The 20,846-nt window shown below is 49.6% G+C and overlaps 1 protein-coding gene across 1 annotated transcript in view; it reads left to right on the top strand.

Moving 5' to 3' along the window:
* Positions 1-236: 236 nt before the first annotated feature.
* Positions 237-20,846, top strand: part of CUX2 (cut like homeobox 2) — a gene marked incomplete at both ends in the record, with an annotated part of 264,482 nt that continues 243,872 nt past the window's right edge. Inside the window, one exon of the mRNA XM_079717842.1 lies at positions 237-302. Within this exon, the coding sequence (XP_079573968.1) occupies positions 240-302 (63 nt within the window). The remainder of the gene's footprint in view (positions 303-20,846) is intronic.

Genomic DNA, 20,846 nt, shown 5'->3' on the forward strand with positions numbered 1-20,846 from the left:
CGCCCTCCGGGGGTCGGGGGGGCGCACGGCTCCCGGGCCCGGCAGCGGCGGCGCGGCGGCGCCGCGGGGCTGCGGGTGGCAGGAGGCCGTGGGGCGCCCGAGGGGCCCCGAGCGGCGGCGCGCTGGGCCCGGGCGGCCGGCGGCGGCCCCGGGGCTGGGGGGAGTCCAGCCCGGATATTGAGTGCAGCCATTGAGAAAAGCCAAACTCTTGTGTGTGTGCGTCTCGAATAGCCCCCAAGATGGCCGCCAATGTGGGATCGATGTTTCAATATTGGAAGCGATTTGATCTACGGCGACTCCAGGTTAGTGCGGGCAGCACTGGCCGCGCGGCCGTGGGGAGCCCTCGGGCGCGCCCTGGGCGCACTGGGGAGGTACCCGGGAGGGCGGTCGGGCGCCCCAGGGAGGCGGGCGGCGGCTGCTGGGGCTCGCCGGGGCTCGACTGCCCGCTGCCCATCGATAGGTATTAGGAATTGATCTCGCCGCTGCTCTTTGTTCGGTTCAATCATCGATTAGCCGCCGCGACCATGGAGAAGCGCTAGCGAGCCCACGGCCCGGGGAGCGAGGCGGCAGGCGAGCGGCGGAGTGAGGCACGGGGAAGGCAGGGTCTGCGGTCCCAGGCAGGGGGCTGCCGGCGGGACCACCGGCAACCCCCCTTGCGCCGCACTTTGCGCGCCTCCCAACTTCGCGGCGCCCAGTGCCTGTCCGCGCCCGGCTCGGGTTCGGGCGAGGGAGGGAGGGAGCTGGCGGGCTGGGAGGAGGAGGAGGAGGAGAGGGGGGAGGCATCCGGGGTTGGCGAGGAGGCGGCTCCGCGCCCCGTCGCCCGCCGGCACCTCCACCGCCCGCCTGGCTGCGCAGCCCGGACGCGCAGCCACCCGGGGGCCGCTGCTGCCGCCCCAGCCGCCACAGCCACCATCGCTGGACTGGCCGCCTACACCGGCAGACCTCTCCTTGGGCCGGGTTCTAGGGGTTCGTCTTTGCTTCTTGTCTTATTCCCGCTTCCGACCTCTTTCCAAGTCTAGATGGGGACGGGCGGTGGAGATGGGCCCGGGGCGCGCGCAAGTTTGCGCTCCTGCCTCGGGGGCCTTGGAGAACCGGGAGCGGAGCAGAGCAGGTGACTCCGGGCCCTCGGGCCCACGGGAACTTTTAAATGGGAAATTTCCCTCGCTGTCTTCTACCTCCTGCTTTTCCTCCCCGACACTCCGCTCTTTTCTCCTTTCTCCAGCCTCTTCTTTCTTCCTCTCTCTTCTTGCCCTCTTCCTCCCTAGGGTGACTCCCTCCCAAACTCCGGCACTTTATCCCCATTCCACCTTTCTCTGGGAGTCTGTCTCCCCCAGATTTGGGGGTATTCTCTGCTGACCCAATAGGACGCCGAGCTGGGGGGTGGAATCTCAGAGAGCTGCGCGCTGGAGGCACAGCGCTAGCCTCTGTCCTTTCCCAGGTGCCCCAGGATGCTCCAGACAAGCCCCCCAAACCCAGAAGTCTCACCAAGGTGCGGTGGGAACAAGGGGCGGGGAAGTGGTGCTGATAACGGGCGATTAAAGCATCCTGCCTTGGCCTTGACATTCTCAGAAGAAGGGAGAGCTGATGCTCTGGAGATAAAAAGGGACCCACTTTTTATTTTGTTTTTTTTTTAAATCCGCCTGCAAATCTTGTCAAGTTTCTTCTGATAAGTAGTTACAGTACCCCCTCCTCCTGGTGGCTTCCCAACCCCCCTCCTTCCTAACTCCTCACTCCCTGCAGGCCCCCTCCCTCAAAGCCATTGAGCTGGAGAGAAAATCGGGGCACTCAGGCATGCAGTTAATAACTGCGAGTGCCTTGCAATTCCAGGTCGTCAGTCGAGTTGGGGCTACAGTTTGGTGGCCAGCTGAGGCGGGCAGGGCTGTGAGCTGTGCTTGCTGGTTTAAATGATGCTAAAGTGGCCTTTCTGGAAGAGTGGGGGATGGGGGGAGAGAGAGAGAGGGAGAGAACGGGAGAGAGAGAGTTGGGCAGCCACATTGGGCTTGGCACGAAGGCCAATGGTAATTGTATTCCCTGCTAATGTTTGTAAATGAGACCCGGGCACGGCTGGGGGACAGCGTCTTTATTTATGATTGATGTTCTGTAACATAAGGAATGACAAGAACGTGGCAGATGAGAGAAGAGGAACCAGAAGGGCTGGTGAAAGCCCTTTGCAGGGTCCTATTGTTATTCTGGGCTGGAGAAAATTTCCGCGGTGAGATTTGCAGCGCTGGTATTTGCTCCCGGTTGGCCAGAATGTCAGTTAACACAATTTTCATTAGATAACTCGTTTTCAATCCGGGGAGCTTGGGCTGCAACCGGGAGGTAGAGTGAGACCTGGGGCTGGATGCTGAGGGGTGGGTGCGGCTCCCAGGGGACTGATTTCTGAGCTGGAGTGGAGGGGGTGTTGAACCTCACTCTTTTCCTTCTCGGGCTCAGGGGTCTTTTGTGAAGCTGTTGGGGTCACCCAAATCTTGATTCCAGTTGGACTGTCATTGATCTGAGAACCCTTTGTTAAGGTTTTAGAAGATGCTGAGGTGGAAAAGCAAATTTGAACTCGAAAGGATGAAGGTGGGGATGGTGGAGAGCCTTGTTCAGGTGATGGGGATACAGGGCCAAGACGTCTCCCTGCACAGGGTGTATACATAGGGTGCGGGAGGGGCGGGTGTGTTCATTAAGACAATGGCTGGTGTGTCTGGCACGAAAGGAGAAGGCTCTGGGGAAGGGGTTAAGCTCATTTACATGGATATTAAGTGGGGTGGGGTCCCTGTGGGAGTTTGAAAAGCCGCACACTTCTAGAGAGCAGAGAGGTAAATGTGGCAGCGGTGGCCAAGTGTAAACACTGAGGCCCTCACATCTGCTGTGGTCCCCACCCTCGTCCTGAAATGTTCAGTTGTCCCCCTGCCCGGTAGGCCGACACCTCCCCCCACAACCCCCGTATTCTCACTGATGGCATTTTGTTGGAAACGGATTATGAGCCTAAGCACTTTTGCCTGGGATCATCTCTTGTGCATAATGCTAATGACTCCTATGCCATACTTTTATTTTCATTTTTTTCCCTTCCCACTTTCCTCTCACAGGGGATATAGCCAGAAAGGAAAACTTCATCTCGCTCGTTCCAAGATCTGGGTAGGAAAGGTGGGTCCCCACCCCAGGCCCTGTGCAGGCCAAGAGCTTTGGGCCCACTCTTCACGTGGCCCAGCTGCTTATGAGTGTGAGGTGTGTGGCTTCAATTCATTGGTTTTATGCAGCCTAGTTACTGAGTGTTAAAGTGGCCGAGGCAGCAAAGGAGGCCTGTGTCCCCAGGCCAGACCATGCTGCTGACGCCACCCTGATCCTGGCAAGAAAGGTGACCTTGTACCGGCCTGTGCACAGCCCTCCGGAAGTATACATTTTTCAAATATAGAAGCAGTCCGGTTATTATTTCTTCCAGTGCCATCTCTGGACACAGCGGGGCTGTTTACCTAGGATGGAAGTCAGTCAGCAGTCTTAATGACTTGAGGGTTGATGATGGTAAAGATGCTGTGACATTTGGTACCCTACTCCAGGATCACTGAAACTGCTTCCCCCTTTCTCTGCTTGTTCTTTTTTTTTTTCCTCTGCTGCTAGCAGTCCAGGAAACGAGAAGAAAAAAAAATTCTATCTCAGAGTTGATGCTAGGCATATTTCATTTGGTTGTAAGATTGCTTTATGGTGAACATTACTAATGCAGTATTTTTTTATGGCTTTTCTGTGTATAATCATCATAACTGGATTCATACCTTTGTGATTTTCTTTTTCTGCTTCACTTTGCCACTTTTTTAATGATGCTCTGGGTCCAGTCTCCTGTGATATCTTTTTTTTGTCTTCGAAGAGGGTTAACAGGAGTTGGTGCCCAGTCCGAATGCACATCTACGTTTCTTGGGAGAAAGGAGGTTGGGTGGAGGCATCATACAGTATGAATTCGCTTGAGGTGTGAACATTTAGGGAGGAAGACTGACAGGTCGAGTGAGAGAAGCTGGACTTTTTGTAAGGAGTTTGGAGAAACTTCTGGGAAGGCTCAGTTTCTTGGCGCCTGGGAGATGGGACTTGATGGAATGTTTTTCCCTGCTCAAAGTTTAGAAAAGAGCGTGGATGTGATTAAAATATTATAACCTTATGATATTCTGAAGTGCATAAGTTTTACATATCAGCCACAGAGAGTTTAGACATCCATTAGAGCCTCTGACAGCTTGACTTATCTAAATGTGCTATCATTTAACAATGTGTCAAAATTCCTCTTTCTTTAGATGACAGCAGTAAATAAGCTATCAGCCCTGTTGGCGGAATCCTAACTTTGGAAACTTTGCTGTAATAGAATTGCTGCCGGGGTGGGGAGCAGGAGCAGACCAAGCTTGGCATGGCCCAGGCCCAGGCCCATGTGATGGCTTGGCATTAGGCAAGGGCTGTGGGAGGTTGGGGGGGGCGGGGAGGAAAGGGAGAGGTGGGAGGCAGAGGGGGTGAGAGGAGATTTCTAGCAGCAGCTCTGTGAATATGACCAAACCATTGGTCAGCCCCCTGGACCCTTCCAAGTCCAACCAGTGGGTGACCCTATTCCATCTGCCTCTCCAATTCATTGGAAGCCACACCCTGTGGGCCTTTTTTGCAGAAGGAGCTAGAAACAGGTGTTGAGAATTTATTTAAAGAACCCAACAGTCTTTTCTGGGCATCCCAAAATTCTGGATTCTCAACTCGACAGAAATTGCTTCCCAAAGATGGGCTCTCTCTTTGAGTGCTGGAAGAAAAATGAGCAGCGTCTCATCCCTGACCGCTTTTGCTGTTGGAGGTCTCGAAGTTTCTTTTATTAATACCTGAATTCACCGTAGAAAATCGAGAAACTATGGACAAGCCTAAAGAAGCAAATAAGCGTCTCAGTGGGTTATTTCAGATGAGCATGGTGTTATTTTGACCAGAGGGAACAGGTTTTCTGATGGTGGTGGTGCTTTTTCTTTTTTTTCCTTCCTTTTTCTTTCTTTCTCTTTCTTCTTTTTTAAAAAAACTCTTCTGTTAAAAGGAGGATTCTAGGGCTTCCCTGGTGGCGCAGTGGTTGAGAGTCCGCCTGCCGATGCAGGGGACACGGGTTCGTGCCCCAGTCTGGGAGGATCCCACATGCCGTGGAGCGGCTGGGCCCGTGAGCCATGGCCGCTGAGCCTGTGCGTCCGGAGCCTGTGCTCCACCACGGGAGAGGCCACAACAGTGAGAGGCCCACGTACCGCAAAAAAAAAAAAAAAAAAAGGAGGATTCGAACTTGACATTCTGTTGTGGTAACCTTTCTTCCATCAGATGAGATTTAAAACGTGAGCACCTTGGCTGGTGCTAAATTTGGTCCTGGATGATGGTGGACATGGCTGTCCAGGAACTGTGGTTTTCTCTGTTGCTTTCTGAAAGGGCTGAATTTCTGGTGGCTTCCAGTTATCTAATTCAGAGACTGAGCCTGGCAGAGAGGTTGAGCATGGGCAGGGGACTGACGTGGTGGCCTACCTTTGTTCCTGGCTGAGGAATTCAGGGTTCAGTCTTTGGTTTGATTTTTCTGTCTGGGGGGTGCTCTTTATTAATGACAGTGGCTTATATTGAAGATGTCGGGGAAGATGGAGGTAGTAGATGGAGAGGAAGGGCCCCAAGAGGAGCTAAAGGTGCAGCCTCTAGCACCCCTGGGTGAATCACCCAACATTCCAAGTGTCCCATTTCTTAATCCATCACACGGCCTGGCTGTGTGCATCTGGTCTGCTGTACTAATTGCTGTAAAGGGGAAGGATGCTGACATACTTTGTGTGCCAGTTAAACATGTTGTCTTCTAACGACGTGGGGGCCCGTTCTGGCGGTGAGGGGGAGCTATTGACCGTTTAAACAAATTTTTGAGACAAGAAATTATGTCTAGGATGGAGTTCTTGGTTTCTAAGCCTTGCAGATCCATTCACAAAAATCATTTGTAGTGTTCTGTAGGATATGAACAATCTATTCCTGTCATACTTAAAAGTTTAAAATCCAGAGTCCTTTCCCCTGGTTGTAAGGCTCCCGTAATCTGCGCCCCCCTGTTATCTCTCTGGCTTCATCTCCAGTCTCTCTCCTTCTGCACACTCTGCTCCAGTCACAATGGTCTTTTTGTCCCTTAAACACATCAAGCACATTCTTACCTCAGGGACTTTGCACTTGCCGTTCCCTCTGCCTGGGACTCTTTTTCTCCAGATCTTCCCGTGGCTGGCTCCTTCTTTTCATTTGGTCTCACCCCAAATACCTGAAGAAGCTTCCACTACCCTTTTGTGCAAATGTGCTTCCACATCTCTCAGGATGGTGTTTCCCTGAGGGTTTTGACCTCATAACCTTCTCAGGGTGTGGCATCTCTCTAGACTCTTTAGGAAACCATCTAGGTCTGCCATCAGGGTTGGCAAACTTTTTCTGTAAAGAGGCAGATAATAATATGCTTTAGACTTTGTGGTCTCTGTTGCAAGCACTCACTTCTGCTACTATGGCATGAAAATAGCCATAGACAATAAGAATGAATGGAAATGGTTATATTCCAATAAAACTTTACAAAAACAGGTGGTGGGCTAGATTTGGCCTTAGGGCAATAGTTGCTGAGCCTGGTCTACTGGTCTATGTGATGGCTGTGGCATGGCCAAAGTGTTTCACTTTTCAGTTGAGAGTATTGGGGTAAATCAAACTTAGTTCTAGAAACTTGTTCCATACTCTTTCCCTCAAGAGGGAAGTACGAGGAGCCAGGATGGTGAGGGGCCCCTGTCTGGCTTCCAATCCTGGTTCCATCATCTACTGGCTATGTGATTTTGGATGGGTCACTTAACCTATCTGAGCCTTATTTCCTTGTCTCTAAATGGGACTAACAGTAGTCTTCACCTTTTAGGTTGTTCTTAAAGATTAAAGCACTTTAAATGTGAAAGTGCTTAGCACAGTGCTGGGCACACAACTACTGTTCCGTACGTGTCTTACTTCTTATTGTTGTTGGTATTTTTAGAGAGTAAGAGAGGGGTGAGAAAACCAAATAAGCAGTGGATCCTGGAACTTGCTGGCCTTGAAAGCTTGTTTTAGAGATTACTGGGCACTTTTTCTTTTCTCTTTTACTCCATTGGGGGCTTACTATAATAATATATTACTAATATTGTATGTGATGTCTTATATTTTGGGAGCTCTGAGCACAGAGGTTGCAGACTGGGAGCTATGTCTGGCCAGCGGATGTATCTGTCTCGATTAGTGAAATATTTTAAAAACACTTTTGTGTTAAGTTTGTCAGCATTTAAAACATAGGAGATGTTACCTAAGAAATTCAGATGTCCAGTATCCCATATAAATCAAGCGCTCTGACCACACCTGGTAGGAGGTGGAGACCTGGCAAGGGCATGCCAAGCAGAGGGAACGGTGGTGCCAAGGCCCTGGGTTGAGGGTCTGCGCTGGGTCAGGTCAGCTGTAGGGGTCATGAGGAGGGCAGCTGTCAAGGCCACTGGCTACCTTTCTCCAGGTGCCTAGTGTCAGAAGAGGCAGCATTTCCAGAAAAAACAAAAGGCCCTTGATGAGCTTCATGAAGATACGTGATTAGCCCTCTGTCTCTGCTTTTCCTCAGTAGCTCACTCACCCTCAAAGTGGGCCAGTGGCTGCCCCCCTCCTTCCCAGTCCTTTCCCTATATACCCCCTCTGCTGTCCTTCAGTTCAGCCAGATGAAACAGCAGTTCCAGGATACGCATTTGTCATTAAAAAGAAAGAGAGAAAAAAGAAATCAATCCTTCAGCCTCTTTGGCCTGAGCTGGTTGTCTGCCCGAGACGCCCGGAGCCAAGCAGTGCTTAAGACTCTCTGGGCCACCGTCGCTCAAACTGGACGGGGTAAATGGCTCCCCAGGAACCATTACGGTCGATAGACTTGTCCAGCCAGCTGTTTGGAGTGTGGGTGCTGCAGACAGGGGGACCACAGAGGTCACCAGGGCAGGTATCCCTGAGTAAGGTGGTCACTCAGAGGCCACTCTCCTGGGGGCACCTACTTGGAGTGCTTGTCCATTATGAGTGTCCGTAGGCTCCAGGTATCTGAGGGGTGTAGTGTGGGCTGCAAACTCAAGCCCTGCAGTCTCCCATTCCCAAAGACATTTAGTGAGGACTCTGGAGCCACGGGGCCTGGCTCTAGTCCCAGCTCTGCCACTTACCAGCTGTGTGACCTTGGGCAAGTCAGTTAACCTTTCTGAGCCTCGGTTTTCTCTTGTGTAAAATGGGGATAATAGTAGTATCCACCTCCTTAAGGATTGTGGGTTAAGTGAGTTAATGCATGTGAAGTGTGAAATCCGTGCCCAGGACATAGATGTGCTATATAATGTTAATACTAATAACTGCTATTGTCCTTCAGTCTGGAAATGTATATTCACCACTCACAGTATAAGTTATAACTATAACTAATAACTGTGTAAATAATAATAAGTAAATAGCATAAATACTATAAGTAATAATAATATACCGGAGATATCACAGTGAACCGGAAGACAAAGTGCCAGCTCTCACCCAGCCTGCAGACAATGGGGGGGTGGAAAAACGTCTCATTGGACAGATGGGTGTGTAGTTACACAGGGGGATTTGATTCTGAGACAGTATGAGGCAAAAGAACTGCCTGAGTCTGAGCATTGGGGGAGCCTTCCTGGAATAAGTGATGCTTCAGCCGAGGTGTCAAGGACAAGGTCAGGGAAGAGCATCCCAGCAGAGGAAATGTGCTGAGACCTTGAGGTGGGTGGAAAAATAGTGCATGCAAGGAATTGAAAGAAGGCAGTGAGGCTGGTCACAGATTCTGAGTGGCTCTTGGACCCACCTTCATCCTCACTCTTGCCATCTGTCAGTTGGGAGTAAGGATGAAGCATAAAATAAGATTATTTATAGCACATGTGTGGCCCAGAATGAATCTGTCTCAATGGGTACTTGGTAAACTGCCTTGGGTATTGCTTTTATTTTTTAATAAGGTATTCAAGCCCAATTCTTGCTCTGTTGCCAAATGCCCCCCACCATCCTCTGTTTTATCTTGTGATCACGCACGGGGCAGTCAGGATTCAAATCCCAGTTCTGCTCCTTCCTAGCTGCATGCCCTTGGGCAAGTTATTTCTCCTTTCTGAGACTTGGTTTTCTCAGCTGTAAGATGGATACAATAATGGTACCTTCCAGTGGCGGCCATGAGAATGCACCTTGCAGATCTTTGACTATAGGGAGTGTGATTGGCAGGTGGCACCAGATAACTGCTCTTGGAGATCACCCCACAAGTGCCACAGCCAGGAGCTGAGTTTAGCAGGGACTAAAAGCAGACCTGTTCCTGGGACACACAGGACTCCTTTGCAGGCTCCAGACTCCTCGGCAGTGTAGGATACTTCCACAAACCAGCCAACCTACCTACCAACTTCCCTTCCTTCTTCCCTCCCTCCCTCCCTTCCTTCCTTCTCTTCTTCATTCTGGTTCCCTCCTGCAGGCGCAGGCATTGATCCTGATAAATCTCTCTGTCTTGTAATCCTGCCTTTGTGTCTGCTTCTCAGAGGATCACACTTCCCTACAGGAAACATGAAATGAGGTTTGGACATCTACCTAAGGCACCTAATACATAGGAGGTGCTCAGTTGAGTTATCTTTTATGTCTTGTTGGGAGCCTGGGGGGTGTTACTCTCAACGTTGTCCCCTCCTGGTTGCCTGTTCTTACCTGGCCCACTGTGTGATTAGGTGCCCCCTTCCCTTTTTCATCCCTCCATTGCCTCTCACTCTCATTTCCTGCCACTCCTCCCCTTTTTATTCAAGCACTCTGGCCTCCTCACTATTCCTTGAACACACCAAACATTCCAACCTCAGGGCCTTTGCACTTGCTGTTCCCACTGTCTGGGAAATGCTTTCCCAGACATCTCCTTAGTTCTGTCTCAGTCCCTTCAGTCCTTTGCTTAAATATCACCTCTTCGGAGATGTCCTCCCTAAGCTCTCTTTCCAAAATAGCCTTCCCCCATTTCTTTACTGCCATCTGCTTTACCTGGGGAGGGCAAGGACATAGTAAGTTCTTAATAAATATTTGGATGATGGAGTGGATGGTTACCACAGGAAGGGTGAGGCGAGGGCAGCTGCCTTGACTCCACCTTGGGGGTGGTTCTGGGGGACCCAGCTCCTCCCAGATCCCCAGCTTCTTTACCCATCACTAGCTCTTGAAAGTCTCTCACTCTGTGACTGGGAATTGGGCACGGGCCTCAGACTCACAGTGAACAAGGGTTTATCTTTAGCTCTGTGAGTCTCGCTTTAGAAACTGGTGACCCCAATTCCAGCCTGGGAGGTGGCTCCCATCCTAATTAATAAATCCATTAATTAATTTCTGGCAGGCTGTGGACCATCAGTGGTGGTTTGGTGGCCTCAGTCACAGACAACTCAAAGCAGGTCCCTGCAGCCGGTGAGATGGCTGTTATGGGGGACACAGATAGCCAGTTAACACGTTTTTGGACCCAGATGACATTCTTCTCCCAAAGCCTGGTTCATGGGCCCATCTGATCAACCCAGCAGGCATCAAAGAGGGATCAAGGTCTCTGGATGCTAGAGTTGAGGGGATTTCCTGCTCAGCATCCCCTGGGACTCCTAGTTTACAGTCAGGCAAGAGGTCAGGATCGGAGTCTCCCCTTTCCTTTTGTGGTAGAAGGACTCTGTCCAGGCCTCGGTTTTCCTGTCTAAGATGGAGCTTCCCTGGGTTGTCGAGACAGATTATTCATTCATTCATTTAATGAAAATTATTCAGCACCTGCTATGTGTCAGGTGCAATGTGAGGTGTTGGGGGTGCATCAGTGAACAAAACAGACCAAGTCCCTGCCCTCATAAAGCTTTGCTATTATAACCGTTTGGGGATGGAAGTACTTTTCTTCAAGGCTGTGAGAAGTAAAGAGCGACAAACCAATACAGACACAGCCTAGGGCTGGGCATGCTGTAAGCCTTTCCAAGATAGTGACTGTTCTTAATCATTGTCTTTATTAACAACAACACCAACAATAATAATAACTATGATGATGATGACGGTGATGCTGTGAGGTAGTTTGAGGTAATTCCTGTTGAATTTCAGGTACCCTGGGATCAGCACCTGAAATGATTTGAGCATGGGCTTGGAGTAGTCAGACCTCACTTTGGACCCTGGCCTTGCTGCTTCCTAACTGGGAGGCCTTGGGTGATTCACTAGACTCTTCTAAGTCTCAGTTTCCTCATCTGTAAAATGGGAATTATACACAGCCTCTACCTCATAGGGACATTGTGGGGGTTTGATGAGTGGAAGCATGGCAAGTCCGCACCAGGCCTGGAATATGTTCAGTCCCAGGAAACGAGCAGCTATTACTACCTTTATTATTATTGTCAGGATCATTATTGTTTGTTATTCACCTCCTGGTCCTCACCAGCCAGCGGCAAGGTGGACTAGATCCTTGCAGAGAGGCACTGGATGGGAGGTCAGGCCTCTCCAAATGCCCCTTGGCTGGCTTTAGCAAGGACAGGCCTGGCATTTGCTTTGGAGCTTCAGAAGGAAGCTCTCTGCACAGAAAGGCCTGACAGTTCTTTAACAAATAGCTCTTGAACCTTTATTGCATGCTAGACAGTGTTTAGAGCCCTTGACAGATATTATCTCGTTTAATTCTCACAACACTAGGACAGGAAAACTACTGTTATCCCATTTTTACAGTTGAGCAGACTGAGGCACAGATGGTTAAGTCCAAGGCCATATTGTCAGCAAGTAGCAGAGCTTGAACTCTAACCCAGGATGCAGGTCTGTTGACCACTCATGTCCCTGCCCTTCACTCACTAGGGGCCGGAGGTGCCTCTTCCAGAGCCAGTCCCCCGACTCCCTGCTCCCCTCTCAAGGTTCCCCCGCCTATAGTCATTATGCTTGTGTTTTCCCCTTCGTTTTTTTTTTTTTTTTTTTGCGCTACGCGGTCCTCTCACTGTTACGGCCTCTCCCGTTGTGGAGCACAGGCTCCGGATGCGCAGGCTCAGCGGCCATGGCTCACGGGCCCAGCCGCTCCGCGGCATGTGGGATCTTCCCGGACCGGGGCACGAACCCGCGTCCTCTGCATCGGCAGGCGGACTCTCAACCACTACGCCACCAGGGAAGCCCTCCCCTTCATTTTTTAAACATCTTAAAAGACCTCATCATTGTCAACTCATGGAAATGAATCCAGACCCACAAGCCTGAGAGGCATGGGGTAGGGTGGCAGGTGGGAGGTTATTAATAACACAAGAAAGATTCCTGTCTCCTGTCCTGGAAAATGAACACCACCCGGCCATCCATCCCTGGCCTACCCGCCGGAGTCCAGAGCTGTGTGGCGCGCCCTGTGGTTCGGCCTGTGTTCGCAAAGTGAAATTCTCGGCCCGGGCTGATAATAAGCAGGTATTGATTGCTGCCTTGGTCATTATCAAGATTTATTTAGTCGATATGGCCTCCTCGATCAATAAATCGTGTCGTTGATAAAGAAAGAAGGGGATAGACTTGTAGGCCTTATTTAAAAAGTTTTTTAGATTTTTTTTCTTAACTGATAAATCTTTTTCTTAACTGCTAAACCCTCTTTCCGTGGCTGAGTTAGCTCTAATGCAGCAAGGTCAATACTTGGGGGGCTGTGCTTAGCTCTGGGGAAATCATTAAATGCTACACCCACACTCGACATTTCATACTTGGCTCCATAAGCTCTTTCCTTTCATGGTAGAACTTAACTTACTCTGGTTTCTGGAAGCAAACACTTGGGGCCCAGCTGCTTCTGGAATGGCGCCTGGGACTCAGATGTCTCCTCACTTTTCTGTCCTCCCCCCAGTACGGGGCTGGGAGTTACTTCCTGGCTTGTCAGTACCCCATTCTCTCATTTCGTCCTCACAACAACCTTTTGCAGTAGGTACTACTAGTGTTACCCATTTTTCAGAAAAGGAAACTGAGGCCAGAGGGGGGCCATCCAGTGTCACAAAGCATTTGAATCTAGTCTGGCCAGTCTTTGCTCTGAACCTGACATGTATTCATCAAATAGCAAATATTTATCTAGTATGTGCTATGGGCCAAGCACAGTGTCAGGTGCTGGGTATAGAGGGGTAAGCTAAATAAATTAATGTGTAATTACTGAGATAGAAAGAGTGGAGGAAAGAAATGACCAAATGCTACTAAAATCAAGATGAAGGAGGAACCTGTTTACTCAGGGTAGTTACTGAGTAGGTGACATTTAGGCTGAGACCTGAACAATGAGGAGCCAGTCAGGCAAAGTTCAGGTGGAAGAGACTTCATAGCTACAGGAACAGTATGTGCAAAGGCCCTGAGGTGGGAATCCACTTGGCACATCTAGGAACTGAAGGAAGGCCAGTATGGCTGAGACAAGGTGGTCAAGGAAGGGAGGGTAGAGGACAGGATGAAGTCCGAGAGGGAGGTAGGCCTTGTAGACCACGGTAGGGGGTTGTATTCAGTTGGATTATATTCTCAGGGAAGTGAGAGGACATTGAGGGTTTAAAGCAGTGGAGAAACAGGATCCAGAGTATGTTTGGTTCCCACTGGGTTCCGCCTGATAGGGAACAGTGAAGGAAGGGAGGGAACGTTTGGAAAATAGGTAAAAGAGAGCTTCTATGACAATCTGATGTGTTATCTCTGCCCAGAGAGGGTCTTAGTGCTGAGAGGCCTTTGGGTGTACAAGTGTTTTGAGGACTATGTCATTCAAGGTCGGGGGGGTGGGTGGGAGAAGTTTTCCATGGGGACATACCTGATGCCCCCAGCAAGGTGGCAGCTGTGCTTCCTTAGGAAGGGGGTGGTTCCTTCCCTTGTGCAAATGGCTAGCTGGTGTTTTGGAGGCCTCTCGTGGCAGGTATGCAGTGGGCAAGGGGTGTTGTGTTCCTCTCCTCAGAAATAGAACTGGTGCAAGGTGGTGGGGCAGGACTTGAGTTATGTTCTGAAAAGGGCTCTTTGCACTCTGGTTGTGGGTTTGGTTTCTAGCATGTTACCAAATGTTGCTTAACAGTAAGGACCATGAAAAGATGAGGTGACTAAGATGGTGTGGATATCAGAGCACAGGACACAGGCCGGTGCTCTGTTGAGCCATGTCCTGGCCATCATATATGGGGATGCTATTGGGTAGAAGAGGGGTTGGATGTCTGCCTGGGGGATTATTGGGAATGTGGGCTGGAGTACACAATAAATGGGACATTTCTCACCCTTTAGTTTTGTCCAGTCTCCGAGCACCCACACACTGGAAGTCTGGCAGGGGTTGGGTGTCCAACTGTCTACCATCCATCCAATATTATTTCATCTGTTCATTCATAAGTTTGCTCACTTATCCATTTTTATCCACCCACTCAGCAATTTATCCAGCTGTCTACTTTGTATTCCTACTGACTTCATCCATCTACCTACCCATTCATCATCTATCTATCCATCCGTCCAGTCATCCATCCATGTGTCTAATTACACATCCTTCCATCTATCCATTCATCTACTTAGCCACCCAGCAACCCATCATGCCCCATCACTTCTCCCTGGACCTTGGTCTCCCAGTTTGCTTTCCTGTACTGACTCTGACCTCCCCCACTCTTTTTGACACGTGGAAGTTAGTGAGATTATTAAAAACCTATTAAGAACCGTTTACAATGGCTCCCCATTGCCTTTGGGGCAAAGGCCCCAGCATGACCTTCTGGGCTTAGCACAGCTGGTCTCTACCCTGCATACTTGGTTTATAGTATTGCAAGTCTTCCGCTTTCTTCTTGATCTTCTGTCTAGTTGTTCTATCCACTGTTGAAAGTAGGATACTGAAGTCTCTATTATTGTTGAATTATCTATTTCTTCCTTCATTTCTGTCAGTTTTGCTTCATGTGTCATGGTGCTCTTTTATTGGTTGCATATATGTGTTTAATTGTTATATCTTCCTGGTGGATTGACCCTTTTACTGTTATAAAATATCCCTCTTTATCTCTAGTAACATTTTTGTTTGTTTTAAAGTCTATTTTATCTGATACCTGTATAGCCGCTCCTACTTTCTTTCTTATAGTTGCTGTTTGTATGATATATGTTTTTCTATTCTTTTATTTTCAGTCTTTTTGTGTCTTTGAATTTAAAGCGTGTCTCCTGTAGATAGCATGTAGTTGGATCTTGTTTTCTTATCTAGTCTGAAAATCTGCCTTTTGATGGGATTGTTTAATCCACTCACATCTAATATTATTATTGATATAGTTGGATTTAATCTACCAACTTGCTTTTTGTTTTCTATATGTCTCATGTCTTTTTTGTTCCTCTGTTTCTCCTTTTCTGCCTTCTTTAGCATTGCGTGAATATTTTCTAATGTAGCACTTTAATTTCGTTAATGGTTTTTAACTATATTCTTGAGGGTTTTTTTGGTGGTTGCTCTATGGTTTACCGTATACATCGTAGCTTAACAGAATCACCTTCAGAATTATACTAGCTTAATTCTAGTTTGTCTGCTGTTCTTGACCTTGATCTTGAGCCACATTCGCTGTGCCCTCCATGTTCCAGACTTACACGTCTTTCTTCATTTTCCTCTGCACCACAGCCCCCTGTGCATTACCTGCTCCCCCTGCTTGGGACGCTGTTCCCTCACATCCCCTGTCAACTCCTCCCTCACCCTGGAAGCTTGTTTAATGTCACTTCCTCAGGGCAGCTTCCCCACTCCCCCTTGAGATGCTGGGTCCCACCTCTACTGCATTTACCACGACGGGTATCACACACAGCTCTGATTATTGATCAACTGCTGCCTCCTTCTGTGAACTCTAAGCTCCATGAGGGCACAAAGCAGCTTGTCCCCAGGATCTAGCAGCTGGGGGCTGAGCACATAGTAGGCCCTCAAAAAGTATCAGTCAAGTGAATAAACGGGATGGATGTGAATGTTATGTGACTGTATTTATGTATTTATGTGTGTACACTGCATCTTTTTTGGTGTATTTTTGAGTATGTTTGTGAGTCTCTGCACGTTTATGTGTGTCTGTCCTTGTGTGTGTATATTAGCGTGTTTCTGTATGTGTATGTGTCTGAGTATGTCTTTGTGTCCTTCTGAGTGTCTTTGTACATGTGCCTCTGTGTCTGCATGCACGTGTGGGTGACTCTGTGTGTGCACTCATGTGTATGTCATTGTCCATGCATGCACCTTAGTGTGTATGTGTATACATTTGTGTGCTCATGCTCCCAAGCAGCAGCTCCTTTCAGTCTCCTTGCCACGCACTTATTTTTTGACTAGTTTAGTGTAGCATTTAATGATTTCCCCAGAGCTAAGCACAGCCCCCCAAGTATTGACCTTGCTGCATTAGAGCTAACTCAGGGTAATGCACTACCAGCTGGCAGGTGCTTCTCCTCAGAATTGGCTGCTGCACCTGCCCTGTCTCCTTAGCCCCAGCTTTATCCCTTAGAGGAGAAGACCCCAGGTTGGTACCTTGGTGCAGGGGCAGAGGGGTTCCTGACAGACAGATTGGCTTCCCTCTCACCACTGTGTGATGCAGCCAGGGACTGCCCCTTTTCATACCTCAGTTTCCTCATCTGTGAAATGGGGGTAGCAATAATAGTCACCTCATAGGGTTGTAGTGTGGAGGAAATGAGATAATCTTTGTGAAGGGCTTAGCTTGGAGCCTAGCATGTACCAGGCGCTCCATAAATGTTATTCTGTCACCTGCTGTCATGCTTGCTCCCTGTTACCTCTAACCTTAATAGTGGGAGTGATGATTTCAGGCTGTGGCACAGAGGCAAACAGCTAAGGAACTCTCTTTCTTCAAGGGGGTGCTTTCGGGCTTCCCTGGTGGCGCAGTGGTTGAGAGTCCGCCTGCCGATGCAGGGGACTTGGGTTCGTGCCCCGGTCCGGGAAGATCCCACATGCCGCGGAGCGGCTGGGCCCGTGAGCCATGGCCGCTGAGCCTGCGTGTCCGGAGCCTGTGCTCCGCGACGGGAGAGGCCACAACAGTGAGAGGCCCGCGTACCGCAAAAAAAAAAAAAAACAACAACAAGGGGTGCTTTCCACATGGCTTCTCTGTGGCCATCCAAGGGCTGCACATCTGCTCCAGTGAGAGCAACATGCTAACCCACAAGTGCCCAGAGAAGTTCAGAGGCTTCCCATACACATACAGCCTTTCCCCAGTAGAGATGGGATTTTGCCCCAGGAATTTCTGGCTTCTAGAACTCTACCAGCTGCTTGCATAGTCTCTAGCCTCATCTCTCTCTCTTGCTCCCCAAACCCGTATATCTTCCCTATCCCCAAACTGCCATACTCCTCATACTTTGCAGCCTTTGCATTTGCTTTTCCCTCTGCCTGGAATACTGTTCCCCTTGTTCTTTGGTGGCCCCAGCCCTCCTTCCCTGACTCTTTGCTGAGTTGGGCACCATCTTCTATCTCCTGCTCGGGCATCCCTGGCCTGGGCTGCTTTTCAGGCCACCCGGTGACTCCCTGGTTCCTTGCTGGTCTCCCTCATCAGATGGTGAGCTCATTACTCTACATTGCAGCTGCAGTAACTGGTGTGACACTTGGTGAATGCTGAATGCCCAGTGCCCTGATCAGAGGTCACATTTTTAAAACTCAGGTTCCTGGCTTCTCTTCTCTTTCATCCCTGGGCCTGCACTTCAAACAGGGCAGCAGTCAGCTGAGATGTGTAATGGGGGTGGGAATGGAGAGTGGGTTTCCCATTTTGCACAACCCCCAGTGGGCCCAGTTGTCCTATTGATGCTCCTTGTGCAGCCTCCATAGGCATGTGAGTTAGCAGCCTTACTCTAGGGACCAGCTGTGCTGACTTTGTGACGGGTGTGGAGATGATTCTGCCTTCTCTGGTCTCAGTATGGCCATTCCAGAAAATGGGCAGAATTTACATGACCGTTCAGGGATGAGAGGAGTGCTGAAGTTTTGTTTTTTGGTTTTTTTTGTTTGTTTTTTAATTGATCACTTATCAAGAGTGGCTCTGTGCCAGGCACAACTCTTAAGTGCTCCCTAAATACCATCATGTAAATGATTTAATTCCCATAACAGCTCTATGATGTAGACACTATTAATATTACCGTTTTGCAAAGGAGAAAGCTGAGGCACAAAGAGGTCACGTGACTGGCCCAGGGTTACTCAGCAGAGTCAGGCAGTCTGATTCTAGAGGTCCTCCTGCATTTGCAGGCTCTCCTGCTTCTTGTTACTTCTGTGAATACCCAAAGCAGAGACTGTACAGCTGGGAAAGGGCTACTGTATATGCACGTTTGCCTTGTAAAGGTCTTACCGTGATGGTGTCTTGCTCGCACTGAACAGTGCCAGCGGGCAGGAGTGGAGGCATATGGGCCAGGATTCCTGGGAGTGGGCGCTGATAGCAGCTGGGATGTCAGGGTCCCGGGAGCCGAGGTCAGAGCTGGTGACCGTGCAGGTACTCTGGGAGGAGCCAGGCCTATTTTCTGCCCTTCACCTCCTGGGGTTGCTGGACCCTGGGCCCCTTGAGCCAGCAGCCTGTGAGCCTCTCTGAACTAGCACTGTCCCTTGGAGGGTATTCTCCTCAGCCTCTGTAAGCAAGGGGGTTGGTCCCTCGGCCCATGGCCTACTTTGTGAAATTCATCTCTGGAAAAAAATGACTCTCTGAGCAGAGCAGAACATCTTGGCATCTCGTGGTGGGTGAGGCCTTCTGCCTCCCCAGAGTGGGGAGGAGAGAAACCCAGGCCCAGCTCCTGCTTCCCACTTGGCTTCCACGGTGGGGCGCTCCAGGGAAGGCAGCTCCCCCAGTTCCCAGTCCCCGAGCCCCTAGAGCTGGCCCAGCTGCCCCATCAGTGCATGTTCCCTTGCATCCTACCTAGGATGGCCCCTTTGGTGGGTTGGGGCTGGCCCAGCTGCTAACAGGTAAGTGGCTTTGGGCCAGAGCATAATTTGTTTCTCTGGGATATACTGATGAGCTGCCCTAATTAAGCGCCTTGCTAATGAGAATCAAACCACTTCCCTGGAGTCAGGTGAATCGGAGCCTGGCTCTGCCGTGAACCAGCCGTAGGTCCTGGAAGAGCCCTCAGTTGCATTGGGGTCTCAGTTTGTCTTCCACACTACGGTGCTTCCTCTGTTCTCTCCCCTCCACACTAGACCCTGTGGTTTGCTTTAGTCCTTCCTGTCACCACACACAGCCAGCGCTTGTGGGCCTCGGGGGCTATTGAGAGCTGACTAAAGAGGCATTAGGTAGAGGCTAATTATTGCTTTCTTTTGGAGAAGTTCTTGTCACTGGTGGTCAGATCCACCAATCTGTTTCTCAAGCTGGGCCTCTTCAGTGGGTCTGTGAGGAAAGAGAGATGTTGGGGATGAGGGCAGTTCTTAAAATGTGTGACTTTGTGTTAATGTATCAGTCGTTTACTGCTGTGTAACAAACCACCCCAAAACTTACTAGGTAAAACAATTATGTATACTGTGAGTCAGAATCTGAGTCAGGAATTAGGACAGAGCCCAGCTGAATCACTCCGTGATATCTGGGGCTTCAGTTGGGAAGATTCAAAGTTTGGGGGTAACTCGACAAGTCACACATCTAGTAGTTGATGCTGGCTGTCAGCTGAGACCTCAGCTACCAGTCAGAACACCAACATGTGCCCTCTCCATGTGGTCTCTCTGTGTGGACTACTTTGGGCTTCCTCACAGCATGTTGGCTGGATTCCAAGGGTGAGCGTCCTGAAGAGAGCGAGGTGAAGTGAAGGGGTGTTCATGATCTAGCCTTGGAAGTCACTAATGTCATTTCCATCTTCTCTGTTGGTCAAGGCAGTTACAAAGGACCACCCAGTTTCAAAGGGCAGTTACAAAGGACCAGGTTCAAATCCTCCCTCGATGGGAGGAGTGTCAAGCTCAAGGTCACAGTGCTGGAAGAGCATGAGAGATATTGTGGTGGCTGTCTTTGGGACAACAGTCTGCTATAGTAAGGATGGTGGTGGTGATTCAGCGCTGAGTGTGACAAACCATGAAGAGAGACAGGAGGCTGTATGAGGGAAGTGGGTATGACAGGAAGTGGCCAAGTGGGGAGTAGGTGTGACAGGAAGTTGTGTGAGAGGAGTGGGTGTGACAGAGATGGCTGAATGAGGGGAGTGGGCATGACAGGGAGATCTGCATTGGCCAGAGTCCGCCATGATGGAAGTGGACCTGATGGTGACAGTGCCCAAGATACTGGCAGTACCATCTTCCCTTGCTTTCCAAGCTGCCCTCTTGAAGGCCTTGGGGTGACCAGGCTGATTCCAACATGGGTACCCAGGCCTCCAGCAGCCCAGGCCAGCATCCTCCTTACCTGGCCCTGTCTTGGCCGCCCCCAGCCCCTGCCATCTTTCTCTTTTTCTGTGGGCCCCCAGGCTCTCCATTCTCACCAGCAGCCTCCCCTTATTCCAGAAAGAGCGACTCCCACCTCAACAGCCTGGAAGCGCTCCAACTACCATACTTTCCTTCAAATAAAAGCAGCTAATTAACATTATTCTTTAATTATTGCCTTTATCAACAAGGGGTCTGATTTGTACCAGCAGGATAGTTGCTTTCCCTTAAACTACCCAAGTGAATGCTTCAGTTCCTGGTGCTTTTGAAATGAATTTGATGTCATCTGCCCAGAGTCACTTAATGGGAACGCCTGGGTAATGACTGAACGCGCTAACTCCGTTAGCAGCCCTGGAAGCATGTAATTTGGCCCCTCAGGCAACAGCACTTTTGAAATCTCTGGATAGTTTTGAACTCTCTGTTCTTAATTAAATATGCAATTTTTCACGGTAACCAGGTTAATTCTTTTGTGTTGTGTTGTAATACTGTTAGGAATTTTCATAGTTCTTATTAAACATTATTCAGGCATTGTGAATTCCATAATTAAAAAAAAATGAAAAGAACAAAGCTTGATTCACTCCTTTCTTTTCCCTGGCTAATTTATCAAATGAATTTTGCAAAT

The sequence above is a fragment of the Hyperoodon ampullatus genome (genome assembly GCF_949752795.1).
Source record: "Hyperoodon ampullatus genome assembly, chromosome: 13".
Classification (NCBI taxonomy): Eukaryota; Metazoa; Chordata; class Mammalia; order Artiodactyla; family Ziphiidae; genus Hyperoodon; species Hyperoodon ampullatus.